The sequence below is a fragment of the Oncorhynchus keta genome, unplaced genomic scaffold (genome assembly GCF_023373465.1).
Source record: "Oncorhynchus keta strain PuntledgeMale-10-30-2019 unplaced genomic scaffold, Oket_V2 Un_scaffold_8240_pilon_pilon, whole genome shotgun sequence".
Lineage (NCBI taxonomy): Eukaryota > Metazoa > Chordata > Actinopteri > Salmoniformes > Salmonidae > Oncorhynchus > Oncorhynchus keta.
This window is the reverse complement of record NW_026291003.1, coordinates 48939-62894: the sequence shown is the minus strand read 5'-3', so window position 1 is coordinate 62894 and position 13956 is coordinate 48939. Positions and strand designations below refer to the sequence as shown.

Here is a 13956-nt window from a genome sequence, read left to right as displayed (position 1 = left end):
TCCCATTCTTCTCTGAAGAGTGGCTGGCCCACTCAAGGGCATTCAGAGACTTGTCCCGATTTCCCCTCAGCTTTATCAAGGGTGTCAATAACTGTAGGTGTTTATTTTGATCATATCTATTTATTATATCTGAACTAATCAATCAAAACTTGTTGCTCTTTGTACGTGTTGATATAATATTCATATTTAATGGAGAGGGAAAAAACGATTCCCTGAACTGCTTTGTAATATAATTCAATGAATAAAATAAATAGTTTTCCCTCCTCACCTGCGTTTCCTCCCTCCAGACAGCAGATGGCGATAAGTGTCTTTCCGGCGATGTTTCTACTGTGACGTATAATCTAGTGGACGGAAAGCTTCTTCAACAACTGCAGCCACCTCGGTAGCTCGCTAGACAACAAAGTCGGAACATTCAAGCTCTTTAGACAATTTACTGGTTTATTTGCCACTATGATTTAAACATACTTATGTGTAAACAACTAGATACCCCATTTAATTTCGTATTGACGTTGTTGCTGTTAGCTGTTTGGTTAAGTTAACACTAGTCTAGTTGCTAATGCTAATGAGCTAACATCCCCGACCATGAGTTTACTAAGCAACACTGGGAATTGCTTGACGGAGAAAGGAAATCTCATGGAAGAGGAGATTGTTACCGTCAAGAAAGAAGTAGAAGGTGAGGCTGTTACAGTGACAGAAGAAGGGGAAGAGGCTTTCAGCGTGAAAGAGGAGGAGGATGTTACAGTGAAGGAAGAGGAAGATACAGTTTTTGCAATGAAGGAGGAGGATGGGGAGATGACGGTCACAGTGAAAGAGGAGGAAGACGTTTTTGGAGTGAAGGAGGAAGAGGGGGAGATTACTGTCACATTGGAGGAGGACGAGGACGAAGAAGAAGAACAGAAGACTGGAGATCTGATTAACACCAGTAAATACAGTGAGTACTATCTTATAAAACAGGGACATTGATCTGATTAACACCAGTAAGGACAAACTCTGCAGTTATTGAAATAATGTGTGGTTTTAAAAGACAATTCTACACTTGACTATGTTGTTCTGTAGGTATTAGTGTTATACGTCCTCCAGTGATTCTACACTTGACTATGTTGTTCTGTAGGTAGTGTTATACGTCCTCCAGTGATTCTACACTTGACTATGTTGTTCTGTAGGTATTAGTGTTATACGTCCTCCAGTGATTCTACACTTGACTATGTTGTTCTGTAGGTAGTGTTATACGTCCTCCAGTGATTCTACACTTGACTATGTTGTTCTGTAGGTAGTGTTATACGTCCTCCAGTGATTCTACACTTGACTATGTTGTTCTGTAGGTATTAGTGTTATACGTCCTCCAGTGATTCTACACTTGACTATGTTGTTCTGTAGGTATTAGTGTTATACGTCCTCCAGTGATTCTACACTTGACTATGTTGTTCTGTAGGTATTAGTGTTATACGTCCTCCAGTGATTCTACACTTGACTATGTTGTTCTGTAGGTATTAGTGTTATACGTCCTCCAGTGATTCTACACTTGACTATGTTGTTCTGTAGGTATTAGTGTTATATGTCCTCCAGTGATTCTACACTTGACTATGTTGTTCTGTAGGTATTAGTGTTATACGTCCTCCAGTGATTCTACACTTGACTATGTTGTTCTGTAGGTAGTGTTATATGTCCTCCAGTGATTCTACACTTGACTATGTTGTTCTGTAGGTAGTGTTATACGTCCTCCAGTGATTCTACACTTGACTATGTTGTTCTGTAGGTAGTGTTATACGTCCTCCAGTGATTCTACACTTGACTATGTTGTTCTGTAGGTATTAGTGTTATATGTCCTCCAGTGATTCTACACTTGACTATGTTGTTCTGTAGGTATTAGTGTTATACGTCCTCCAGTGATTCTACACTTGACTATGTTGTTCTGTAGGTATTAGTGTTATTCGTCCTCCAGTGATTCTACACTTGACTATGTTGTTCTGTAGGTAGTGTTATATGTCCTCCAGTGATTCTACACTTGACTATGTTGTTCTGTAGGTATTAGTGTTATACGTCCTCCAGTGATTCTACACTTGACTATGTTGTTCTGTAGGTAGTGTTATATGTCCTCCAGTGATTCTACACTTGACTATGTTGTTCTGTAGGTATTAGTGTTATACGTCCTCCAGTGATTCTACACTTGACTATGTTGTTCTGTAGGTAGTGTTATACGTCCTCCAGTGATTCTACACTTGACTATGTTGTTCTGTAGGTATTAGTGTTATACGTCCTCCAGTGATTCTACACTTGACTATGTTGTTCTGTAGGTATTAGTGTTATACGTCCTCCAGTGATTCTACACTTGACTATGTTGTTCTGTAGGTAGTGTTATACGTCCTCCAGTGATTCTACACTTGACTATGTTGTTCTGTAGGTAGTGTTATAGGTCCTCCAGTGATTCTACACTTGACTATGTTGTTCTGTAGGTAGTGTTATACGTCCTCCAGTGATTCTACACTTGACTATGTTGTTCTGTAGGTATTAGTGTTATATGTCCTCCAGTGATTCTACACTTGACTATGTTGTTCTGTAGGTAGTGTTATACGTCCTCCAGTGATTCTACACTTGACTATGTTGTTCTGTAGGTAGTGTTATACGACTTACCTGGACCACCTGTTGAGATGTGTCATGACTTACCTGGACCACCTGTTGAGATGTCATGACTTACCTGGACCACCTGTTGAGATGTCACGACTTACCTGGACCACCTGTTGAGATGTGTCATGACTTACCTGGACCACCTGTTGAGATGTCATGACTTACCTGGACCACCTGTTGAGATGTCATGACTTACCTGGACCACCTGTTGAGATGTCACGACTTACCTGGACCACCTGTTGAGATGTCATGACTTACCTGGACCACCTGTTGAGATGTCATGACTTACCTGGACCACCTGTTGAGATGTCATGACTTACCTGGACCACCTGTTGAGATGTCACGACTTACCTGGACCACCTGTTGAGATGTCATGACTTACCTGGACCACCTGTTGAGATGTGTCACGACTTACCTGGACCACCTGTTGAGATGTCATGACTTACCTGGACCACCTGTTGAGATGTCATGACTTACCTGGACCACCTGTTGAGATGTCATGACTTACCTGGACCACCTGTTGAGATGTCATGACTTACCTGGACCACCTGTTGAGATGTCATGACTTACCTGGACCACCTGTTGAGATGTCATGACTTACCTGGACCACCTGTTGAGATGTCATGACTTACCTGGACCACCTGTTGAGATGTCACCTGTTGAGATGTCATGACTTACCTGGACCACCTGTTGAGATGTCATGACTTACCTGGACCACCTGTTGAGATGTGTCACGACTTACCTGGACCACCTGTTGAGATGTCACGACTTACCTGGACCACCTGTTGAGATGTCATGACTTACCTGGACCACCTGTTGAGATGTGTCACGACTTACCTGGACCACCTGTTGAGATGTCATGACTTACCTGGACCACCTGTTGAGATGTCATGACTTACCTGGACCACCTGTTGAGATGTGTCACGACTTACCTGGACCACCTGTTGGACGTTGCATAAAAATCTTATATTTGTCTAAATTAAACTGGTTAACTTTTTTTATATACAGTACCTGCCAAAAGTTTGGACACACCTGTTAATTGAAATGCATTCCAGGTGACTACCATCATGAAGCTGGTTGAGAGAATGCCAAGTGTGCAACGCTGTCATCAGGACAACGGGGTGGCTATATGCAGAATATCAAATATAAAATATATTTTGATTTGTTTAACACTTGTTTTGGTTACTATATGATTCCATATGTGTTATTTCATAGTTTTGATGTCTTCACTATTTTTCTACAATGTAGAAAAAAATATATAAATTCAAATGCCTCACAAAGAAGCTCACCTATTGGTAGATGGGTTTAACAACAACAACAAGAAGCTCACCTATTGGTAGATGGGTTTAACAACAACAACAAGAAGCTCACCTATTGGTAGATGGGTTTAACAACAACAACAAGAAGCTCACCTATTGGTGGGTTTAACAACAAGAAGAAGCAGACATTTAATATCCCTTTGAGCATGTTGAAGTTATTAATTACACTTTAGATCAGGACTGGACGATATGGTCAAAATGTTCTATCATGGTATTTTAACATAAATTGACGGTATTTGACTGTATTGAAAATGTTTTTTTAATAATAAAAGTTTTAAATTTGCTTTATGAGTAGTGAGTGGCAGCACATATATTCTAAGTGATTTCAATGAGTTTTTCTCCATTCTGATTGGTTTATACTGTTCAATTCAACTTCAACCCCCCCCAAAAAGTCATCATGTTAAACAATTCCTGCATTTGAGGTCATTTCCACACCGCCACGTAGGGCTGCTCGATATGGGCTAGAAATCTGGGCCTTATTTTTTAACCAAATCTTGCAATTTGACTTGCGATTTAGAGCAAAACACTTGGTTTAACTGTTGGAATCATGGGACTAGAATGTCTATTCTAATTATACAGTTAGAATATAATACTGGGCACTTTGAATACGTTGACATAACAACAAATGAAAATGCCAGGGAGATTGTGACAGGATAGGAACTAATGTGTTGATAGGTGTTTCCTAGGGGGACCGTATAATCTTTGGCAACATTGAATGTTTTCTCTAAGCGTCTTCATGTAGCTTATTGTTGCTTTGCTTTACCTCTTTTAATTTAGAAGACACTGTTGCACGAACAACATGCTGATTTGAGGTCTACACCATCACTGGTGTTATCAGGCTGTATAGCTCTTTATAATAACTTCCTTATCATTTGCACTCGCTGTATATAGACTTTTTGTTTTCTCTTGTTCTACTGTATTATTGACTGTATGTTTGTTTATTCCATATGTATCTCTGTGTTGTTGTTTGTGGTCTCACTGCTTTGCTTTATCTTGGCCCCAGGTCGCAGTTGTAAATGAGAACTTGTTAAGAACTAAGTTAAGCCTACCTGGTTAAATAAAGGTGAAATAAATAACATTACTCGGTACATTCATTAGCTAAGTTAGCGATTAGCATTAGCGGCTAACAAGATTGAGGAACAACCTGCTAATAAAAGACAAACTAGCTGTTTGCAGATGCAAGAAACACAAGCTAATAGTGTAATTATATCAAATGCTAGTAGATTTATATTTAAGAAGCAAAGTGACAACTGCATGGTTGTTATCAACAGTGTTGACGATGCAGCTAAAGTAGGCTTGGCAGTAGCTGCGTTGTTGGCACTACACTAATCAAGTCTGCAACTGCATGGTTGTTATCAACAGTGTTGACGATGCAGACTGAACGTCTCGTTGTTGACGAACATCCACAGAGGGTCTGTGTGGAAAGCCGCATAGAGAGAGAGAGATGACTCAAGTATCGAACTATAAAAATGGACGTTACACACTGCTGCGTATCACATTTTAACAAACCAAACATTCAAAATACCGGTATAGAAGGTCAAGTTAAAAACCCAAACCGGTCCGTGCTTCAATATCGGTATTTCGCAAAAAACTGTATACCACCCAACCCTACTTTTAGATGTATCAATACACCCAGTCACTACAAAGATTACAGGCGTCCTACCTAACTCAGTTGCCAAAGAGGAAGGAAACTGCTCAGGGATTTCACCATGAAGCCAATGGTGGCTTTAAAACTAAGTTGAATGGCTGTGATCGGAGCTAGAGTATCTACGCTCAAGCTGGGCAAAGTTTATGTCCCACGTGTAGCCTTCATCTGTAGGGATGTTAGTACACCTAACAAGACATATACATGCAACATGCGTTGGTCCCATGTTTCAGGAGCTGAAATAAAATATTTCAGAAATGTTCCATATGCACTTAACGCCTATTTCTCTCTAATTTTGTGCACAAATGTGTTTCCATCCCTGTTAGTGAGCATTTCTCCTTTGCCAAGATAATCCCATCCATCTGACAGGTGTGGCATATCGAAAAAGCTGATTAAACATCATGATCATTACACAGGTGCACCTTGTGCTGGGGGACAATAAAAGACCACTGATATGTACAGTTTTGTCACACAACACAATGCCACAGATGTCTCAAGTTTTGAGGGTGCGTGCAATTGGCATGCTGACTGCAGGAATGTCCACCAGAGCCGTTGCTAGAGAATTGAATGTTCATTTCTCTACCATAAGCCGCCTCCAATGTCGTTTTGGATAATTTGGCAGTACATCCAACCCGCCTCATAACTGCCGACCACGTGTGACCAACCCAGGACCAGCTTCTTCATTTAAGACCAGCCACCGGACAACTGATGAAACTGTGGGTTTGCGCAACTGAAGATTTTCTGCACAAACTGTCAGAAACCGTCTCAGGGATGCTCATCTGCATGCTCGTCCACACCGGGGTCTTGACCTGATATTTCTCTGTCAAATCAGTTAGCTGACAGCAGCTAGCGAGCATAGCTTTGTGATAGAGAGGATACCCAGCTGCAGCTATCACCAAGCTATTCTAGCTAGCTGCTGTCAGCTAACTGAGTTGACAGAGAAATATCAGCTAGAGCAGATAGCCAGCTGCAGCTATCACCAAGCTATTCTAGCTAGCTGCTGTCAGCTGACTGATTTGACAGAGAAATATCAGCTAGAGCAGATAGCCAGCTGCAGCTATCACCAAGCTATTCTAGCTAGCTGCTGTCAGCTAACTGATTTGACAGAGAAATATCAGCTAGAGCAGATAGCCAGCTGCAGCTATCACCAAGCTATTCTAGCTAGCTGCTGTCAGCTGACTGATTTGACAGAGAAATATCAGCTAGAGCAGATAGCCAGCTGCAGCTATCACCAAGCTATGCTAGCTAGCTGCTGTCAGCTGACTGATTTGACAGAGAAATATCAGCTAGAGCAGATAGCCAGCTGCAGCTATCACCAAGCTATGCTAGCTAGCTGCTGTCAGCTAACTGATTTGACAGAGAAATATCAGCTAGAGCAGATAGCCAGCTGCAGCTATCACCAAGCTATTCTAGCTAGCTGCTGTCAGCTGACTGATTTGACAGAGAAATGTCAGCTAGAGCAGATAGCCAGCTGCAGCTATCACCAAGCTATGCTAGCTAGCTGCTGTCAGCTAACTGATTTGACAGAGAAATATCAGCTAGAGCAGATAGCCAGCTGCAGCTATCACCAAGCTATTCTCGCTAGCTGCTGTCAGCTTGGCTAAACACAAGGTCTAGCCTTTAGCCTACACATAGAACTGAATTAGAGATGGTGAGTCAGTGAGAAGGGGAGAAGTCCTCAACTTCAAAACGTTATTCTCATCAGCAAAACTAGCTCACCTCATTTTACTCACTACTAGACTAGAAGAATGGGGTAATAATGTCTAGATGCTTTTTTCCAGGGGAGATTAGTTTATAAATTGCCTGGCAGGGCTGTGGGACAGTGGAGATTAGTTTATAAATTGCCTGGCTTGGCTGTGGGACAGTGGCGATTAGTTTATAAATTGCCTGGCAGGGCCTTGGGACAGTGGTTGTATAGGGATAATTCAAATATAATTGTTAACAGGCATTACCCAGGGATCATCATGAATAACTAACGGCTATTAACCAATCAGTATCCACGATCCAAATGTACTGTTTTATAATGAGGGATCTAGTCTCTAGATTAAACCGCATAGGAAGACAGTTTTTATCATGAGGAGATTTCATTCAGGTCTCTCAGTTTAACCAAATACTCTTTGTTTTTGGCAGGAAAGAGACCAGCCTATCACTCTGACAGACGGAAGAGGCCTTCAGGGGAACCAGACCCAGAGACTCCCAAACCAGCGAGACGACATCACTGCTCCCTGTGTAATATGAGTTTTAAGTGGTCATGGAAGCTGAAAGAGCATAAAAGGACACACGTAGGAGAAAAGCCATTCCAATGCTCCCAGTGTGGAAAGAGTTTTACTTTGTTAGGGAGCCTGAACAAACATAAGAGAATACACACAGGAGAAAAGCCTTATCACTGCTCCCAATGTGGAAATAGTTTTATGTGGTTAGGGAGCCTGAACAAACATAAGAGAATACACTCGGGAGAGAAGCCTTTCTCCTGTTCCCATTGTGGAAAGAATTTTAGGTTGTTAGATACCCTGAAGGAGCACGAGAGGACACACACAGGGGAAAAACCTTACCATTGCTCCCAGTGTGGAAATAGTTTTTCCCAGTTAGGGAACCTAAACAAACACAAAAAAATACACTCGGGAGAGAAACCATACCCCTGTTCCCATTGTGGAAAGAATTTTAGGTTGTTAGATAATCTGAAGGAGCATGAGAGGACACACACAGGGGAGAAACCTTACCAATGCTCCCAGTGTGGAAAGGATTTTTCCCAGTTAGGGAACCTAAAAAAACATGAGATAATCCACTCTAGAGATAAGCCTTACCACTGCGCCCATTGTGAAAAGAGATTTACCCAGTTAGGGAGCCTGAACAAACATAAGAGAATACACTCTGGAGAGAAGCCTTACCCCTGTTCCCATTGTGGAAAGAATTTTAGGTTGTTAGATAATCTGAAGGAGCATGAGAGGACACACACCGGGGAGAAACCTTACCATTGCGCCCAGTGTGGAAAGGATTTTACCAAGTTAGGGAACCTAAAAGAGCATGAGAGGACACACACAGGGGAGAAGCCTTATCACTGCTCCCATTGTGGAAAGAGTTTTATCCAGCTAGGGAACCTGAATAAACACAAGAGAATACACTCTGGAGAGAAGCCTTACCCCTGTTCCCAGTGTGGAAAGGGTTTTACCCAGTTGGGGAACTTAAACAAACATAAGAGAATACACTCTGCAGAGGAGCCTTAACATTGTTCCAAGTTAGGGAACCTGAAAAGGCATGAGAACATAAACACAGTTTGGATAGAGTTTTAGTTCGGGAACCTGATTGTGGAAAGACATTTTCCCGGACAGAGAATCTGAAATCACATGAGAGCATAGACAAGGACAGAGAATCTGAAATCACATGAGAGCATAGACAAGGACAGAGAATCTGAAATCACATGAGAGCATAGACAAGGACAGAGAATCTGAAATCACATGAGAGCATAGACAAGGCTAGTGTTCTGACCTATGTTTTTGAGTGTTGTTTTTTGAGTCCTACTTTAGTTTTTTCCTCTTGAGACATGATTACAACTAAAGTTACAATTTTTAAAATGTGTATTTTATTTTGATTTTGATTTTGGATTGATTGAATAGAAATATGAATCCTCAGATGTTAATGATATGATTTGGAAAGTTGTCAAATGAGACTGCAATACCGCCATCTGTTGGATGATAATGGGACTGCAATACTGCCATCTGTTGGATGATAATGGGACTGCAATACTGCCATCTGTTGGATGATAATGGGACTGCAATACTGCCATCTGTTGGATGATAATGGGACTGCAATACTGCCATCTGTTGGATGATAATGGGACTGCAATACTGCCATCTGTTGGATGATAATGGGACTGCAATACTGCCATCTGTTGGATGATAATGGGACTGCAATACTGCCATCTGTTGGATGATAATGAGAGTTAAACCTGTAAACATACCATATTCTAAACATTGGGTTTTAGGCTGGGTTTCTGTACAGCACTTTGAGATATCAGCTGATGTAAGAAGGGCTATATAAATAAATACATTTTATTTGATTTGGTTCTTTCCACATTATGGATATTAGGCCATATCAACGTTGTCGGTCCTACATTTAGGTGTTCCCGTATTATAGTCTATTCAATATGGATATTAGGCAAAAGCACTGTTTTTGTGTTTAAGGCTGAAGAAAGAGGTAGTTCCTTATTCAATTCACTCTTCAGTAAATTTAGGATTTTAATTTCCTGATCAGCATTTTGTGTGCCGGAGAACCTGTTTTTGAAAATGGAAACGGTTGCTTTCGTTTGTATTTCTTAATTCTAAACCTTCATGAATTTAGTATTTTGGTTTCATTGAGTTCATTTGTGCACCGGGGCTCTATTCAGTCTGTACAGCTGAAGTGTTACATTGAGTTCATTTGTGCACCGGGGCTCTATTCAGTCTGTACAGCTGAAGTGTTTCATTGAGTTCATGTGTGCACCGGGGCTCTATTCAGTCTGTACAGCTGAAGTGTTTCATTGAGTTCATGTGTGCACCGGGGCTCTATTCAGTCTGTACAGCTGAAGTGTTACATTGAGTTCATTTGTGCACCGGGGCTCTATTCAGTCTGTACAGCTGAAGTGTTACATTGAGTTCATTTGTGCACCGGGGCTCTATTCAGTCTGTACAGCTGAAGTGTTTCATTGAGTTCATTTGTGCACCGGGGCTCTATTCAGTCTGTACAGCTGAAGTGTTACATTGAGTTCATTTGTGCACCGGGGCTCTATTCAGTCTGTACAGCTGAAGTGTTACATTGAGTTCATTTGTGCACCGGGGCACTATTCAGTCTGTACAGCTGAAGTGTTACAGGTTCCGCTATGAAAAATCTAAAAGGTCATTTCGGATTTAGCCGACACACGTGCAGAGGTCAGGGTTCAGGGTTTACCTTGAATGCATTGCCTTTACATTTCAATCACGCTGTAAAGATGAACTTGGGCGTAGTGGATTCAATAGAGCCCTTAGTCTTCAAGCTAAAGTTGTATGAAAATGTGATAACATAGTTCTGATAACGATGATAAATTGCTGACAAAAAAACATTTCCTAGCTACTTCATGAATGTTTCCCATCGGTATTATTAAAACATTTCCCAGCTACTTCATGAGTGTTTCCCATTGGTATTATTAAAACATTTCCTAGCTACTTCATGAATGTTCCCATTGGTATTATTAAAACATTTCCTAGCTACTTCATCAATGTTCCCATCAGTAATATTAAAACATTTCCCTGCTACTTCATGAATGTTCCCATCGGTAATATTAAAACATTTCCTAGCTACTTCATGAATGTTCCCATCGATATTATTAAAACATTTCCCAGCTACTTCATGAATGTTCCCATCGGTATTATTAAAACATTTCCTAGCTACTTCATGAATATTTCCCATCGATATTATTAAAACATTTCCTAGCTACTTCATGAATGTTCCCATCGATATTATTAAAACATTTCCTAGCTACTTCATGAATGTTCCCATCAGTGTTATTCTGCCGGAAAAGTCGGGAAAAAAACACAGATGCTGATTTGTAATAATAATTTGATTAATGCAACATTTTTGTATCTGAATAAAGATTAAATAAATAGTTTTGAACTATGTTAGCCACTAGTGAACATTCATTATCTACGTACTTACAGAAACTAGTTATTCTGAATGGAGGGCTAGAAGGTAGATAACAGGACAGGTCTGAGTGGGTGAATGGAGGGCTAGAAGGTAGATAACAGGACAGGTCTGAGTGGGTGAATGGAGGACTAGAAGGTAGATAACAGGACAGGTCTGAGTGGGTGAATGGAGGACTAGAAGGTAGATAACAGGACAGGTCTGAGTGGGTGAATGGAGGACTAGAAGGTAGATAACAGGACAGGTCTGAGTGGGTGAATGGAGGACTAGAAGGTAGATAACAGGACAGGTCTGAGTGGGTGAATGGAGGACTAGAAGGTAGATAACAGGACAGGTCTGAGTGGGTGAATGGAGGACTAGAAGGTAGATAACAGGACAGGTCTGAGTGGGTGAATGGAGGACTAGAAGGTAGATAACAGGACAGGTCTGAGTGGGTGAGTGGGTGAATGGAGGACTAGAAGGTAGATAACAGGACATCTGAGTGGGTGAATGGAGGACTAGAAGGTAGATAACAGGACAGGTCTGAGTGGGTGAATGGAGGACTAGAAGGTAGATAACAGGACAGGTCTGAGTGGGTGAATGGAGGACTAGAAGGTAGATAACAGGACAGGTCTGAGTGGGTGAATGGAGGACTAGAAGGTAGATAACAGGACAGGTCTGAGTGGGTGAATGGAGGACTAGAAGGTAGATAACAGGACAGGTCTGAGTGGGTGAATGGAGGACTAGAAGGTAGATAACAGGACAGGTCTGAGTGGGTGAATGGAGGACTAGAAGGTAGATAACAGGACAGGTCTGAGTGGGTGAATGGAGGGCTAGAAGGTAGATAACAGGACACGTCTGAGTGGGTGAATGGAGGACTAGAAGGTAGATAACAGGACAGGTCTGAGTGGGTGAATGGAGAACTAGAAGGTAGATAACAGGACAGGTCTGAGTGGGTGAATGGAGGACTAGAAGGTAGATAACAGGACAGGTCTGAGTGGGTGAATGGAGGACTAGAAGGTAGATAACAGGACAGGTCTGAGTGGGTGAATGGAGGACTAGAAGGTAGATAACAGGACAGGTCTGAGTGGGTGAATGGAGGACTAGAAGGTAGATAACAGGACAGGTCTGAGTGGGTGAATGGAGGACTAGAAGGTAGATAACAGGACAGGTCTGAGTGGGTGAATGGAGGACTAGAAGGTAGATAACAGGACAGGTCTGAGTGGGTGAATGGAGGGCTAGAAGGTAGATAACAGGACACGTCTGAGTGGGTGAATGGAGGACTAGAAGGTAGATAACAGGACAGGTCTGAGTGGGTGAATGGAGAACTAGAAGGTAGATAACAGGACAGGTCTGAGTGGGTGAATGGAGGACTAGAAGGTAGATAACAGGACAGGTCTGAGTGGGTGAATGGAGGACTAGAAGGTAGATAACAGGACAGGTCTGAGTGGGTGAATGGAGGACTAGAAGGTAGATAACAGGACTGACCAATAGAGGCAAGGACTGACCAATAAGAGGCAAGGACTGACCAATAAGAGGCAAGGACTGACCAATAAGAGGCAAGGACTGACCAATAAGAGGCAAGGACTGACCAATATAGTTAAGGACTGACCAATAAGAGGCAAGGACTGACCAATAAGAGGCAAGGACTGACCAATAAGAGGCAAGGACTGACCAATAAAAGGTAAGGACTGACCAATAGAGTTAAGGACTGACCAGTAGAGGCAAGGACTGACCAATAGAGGCAAGGACTGACCAATAGAGGCAAGGACTGACCAATAGAGGCAAGGACTGACCAATAGAGGCAAGGACTGACCAATAGAGGCAAGGACTGACCAATAGAGGCAAGGACTGACCAATAGAGGCAAGGACTGACCAATAAGAGGCAAGGACTGACCATCCATGAGATCAACATTCTAATCCTGTTTCTAGGATTTGTTTCCACAACCATGTAGCCAGTTTCGCTTTGGATAAAAGGCATCTGCTAAATGGTATATATTATTAAAAGCCTACTTTGACAACTTGCTGTCCAGTGTAGGTACCATTCATTTCCACTAGATGGCAGCCACAGTTAGTTGAAGTCACTACTCTCGCGACAGAGACACGGGATTAGTGCGCGTTGAAAGTAGTCTGGTCTCCAAAGCCAAGTTTATCTGGTTACGCTTGAACCTGTTGTTATAGCGGACAAGCTAACGAATACTATTTTTTTTTTTTACATAAGGCGCAGGCATTAAGTCTATGTCTTGAACAAAATTACAGCAGGCTAGATTTACTAAATGAACTGTTATTCAAACTCAAACCCACTATGTTAAATTATTTTGAATCTGGGTATTGCGCGCTTCATAGATGAGACGATACGCAGGGATGACGCGCCGTATACCCCCTTCTCCGATAAACTGCCAGCCGGTACGCCCTGCAAACAAAATCACAACACAAAATTTAGTCTGATACCCAAACTAAATCACAATGTATTTATAATGAACATGTCCCATTATTTGGTTAGAATGAGATTTTATTTAATCATGATGCTGTCTGCGATTCCAACTCCGGTCGTCGAATCAAAAAGGGTGACTGTGTTACCAGGACGACAAAACAGCACTGGTGACAATGTTTTTGCGGTTTGTAGTGAAATACTTGTGAAAAACAACTTTCTATTTCTGTATTAAAATATGTAGCCCTTTGGAACCAGAGGACGATGCCCATCCACCAACGTAGAAATAGAAACAGAACAGATTT

General features: G+C 41.7%; 1 protein-coding gene and 1 long non-coding RNA gene across 2 annotated transcripts; both read left to right on the top strand.

Annotated features, from left to right (window-relative positions):
* Positions 1 to 337: 337 nt before the first annotated feature.
* On the top strand, positions 338 to 11222 carry LOC127929557 (zinc finger protein 501-like). Its single transcript, XM_052517505.1, has 2 exons — positions 338 to 931; positions 7720 to 11222. Exons 1-2 carry the CDS (start codon positions 583 to 585, stop codon positions 8811 to 8813), a joined length of 1443 nt encoding a protein of 480 aa, XP_052373465.1. The 5' UTR covers positions 338 to 582; the 3' UTR covers positions 8814 to 11222.
* A 131-nt stretch (positions 11223 to 11353) lies between these two features.
* LOC127929560 (uncharacterized) lies at positions 11354 to 12690 on the top strand. Its single transcript, XR_008135202.1, has 4 exons — positions 11354 to 11665; positions 11762 to 12031; positions 12167 to 12436; positions 12572 to 12690. It is a non-coding gene; the product is annotated as an uncharacterized LOC127929560 (long non-coding RNA).
* The last annotated feature ends 1266 nt before the right edge of the window (positions 12691 to 13956 follow it).

What these genes read in the sequence shown, in the direction of transcription:
- LOC127929557 (XM_052517505.1), top strand. Translation starts at nt 583, where the DNA reads ATGAGTTTACTAAGCAACACTGGGAATTGCTTGACGGAGAAAGGAAAT. An exon ending in GATTAACACCAGTAAATACA is followed by an intron (nt 932 to 7,719) that starts GTGAGTACTATC and finishes TGTTTTTGGCAG; the next exon opens with GAAAGAGACCAGCCTATCAC.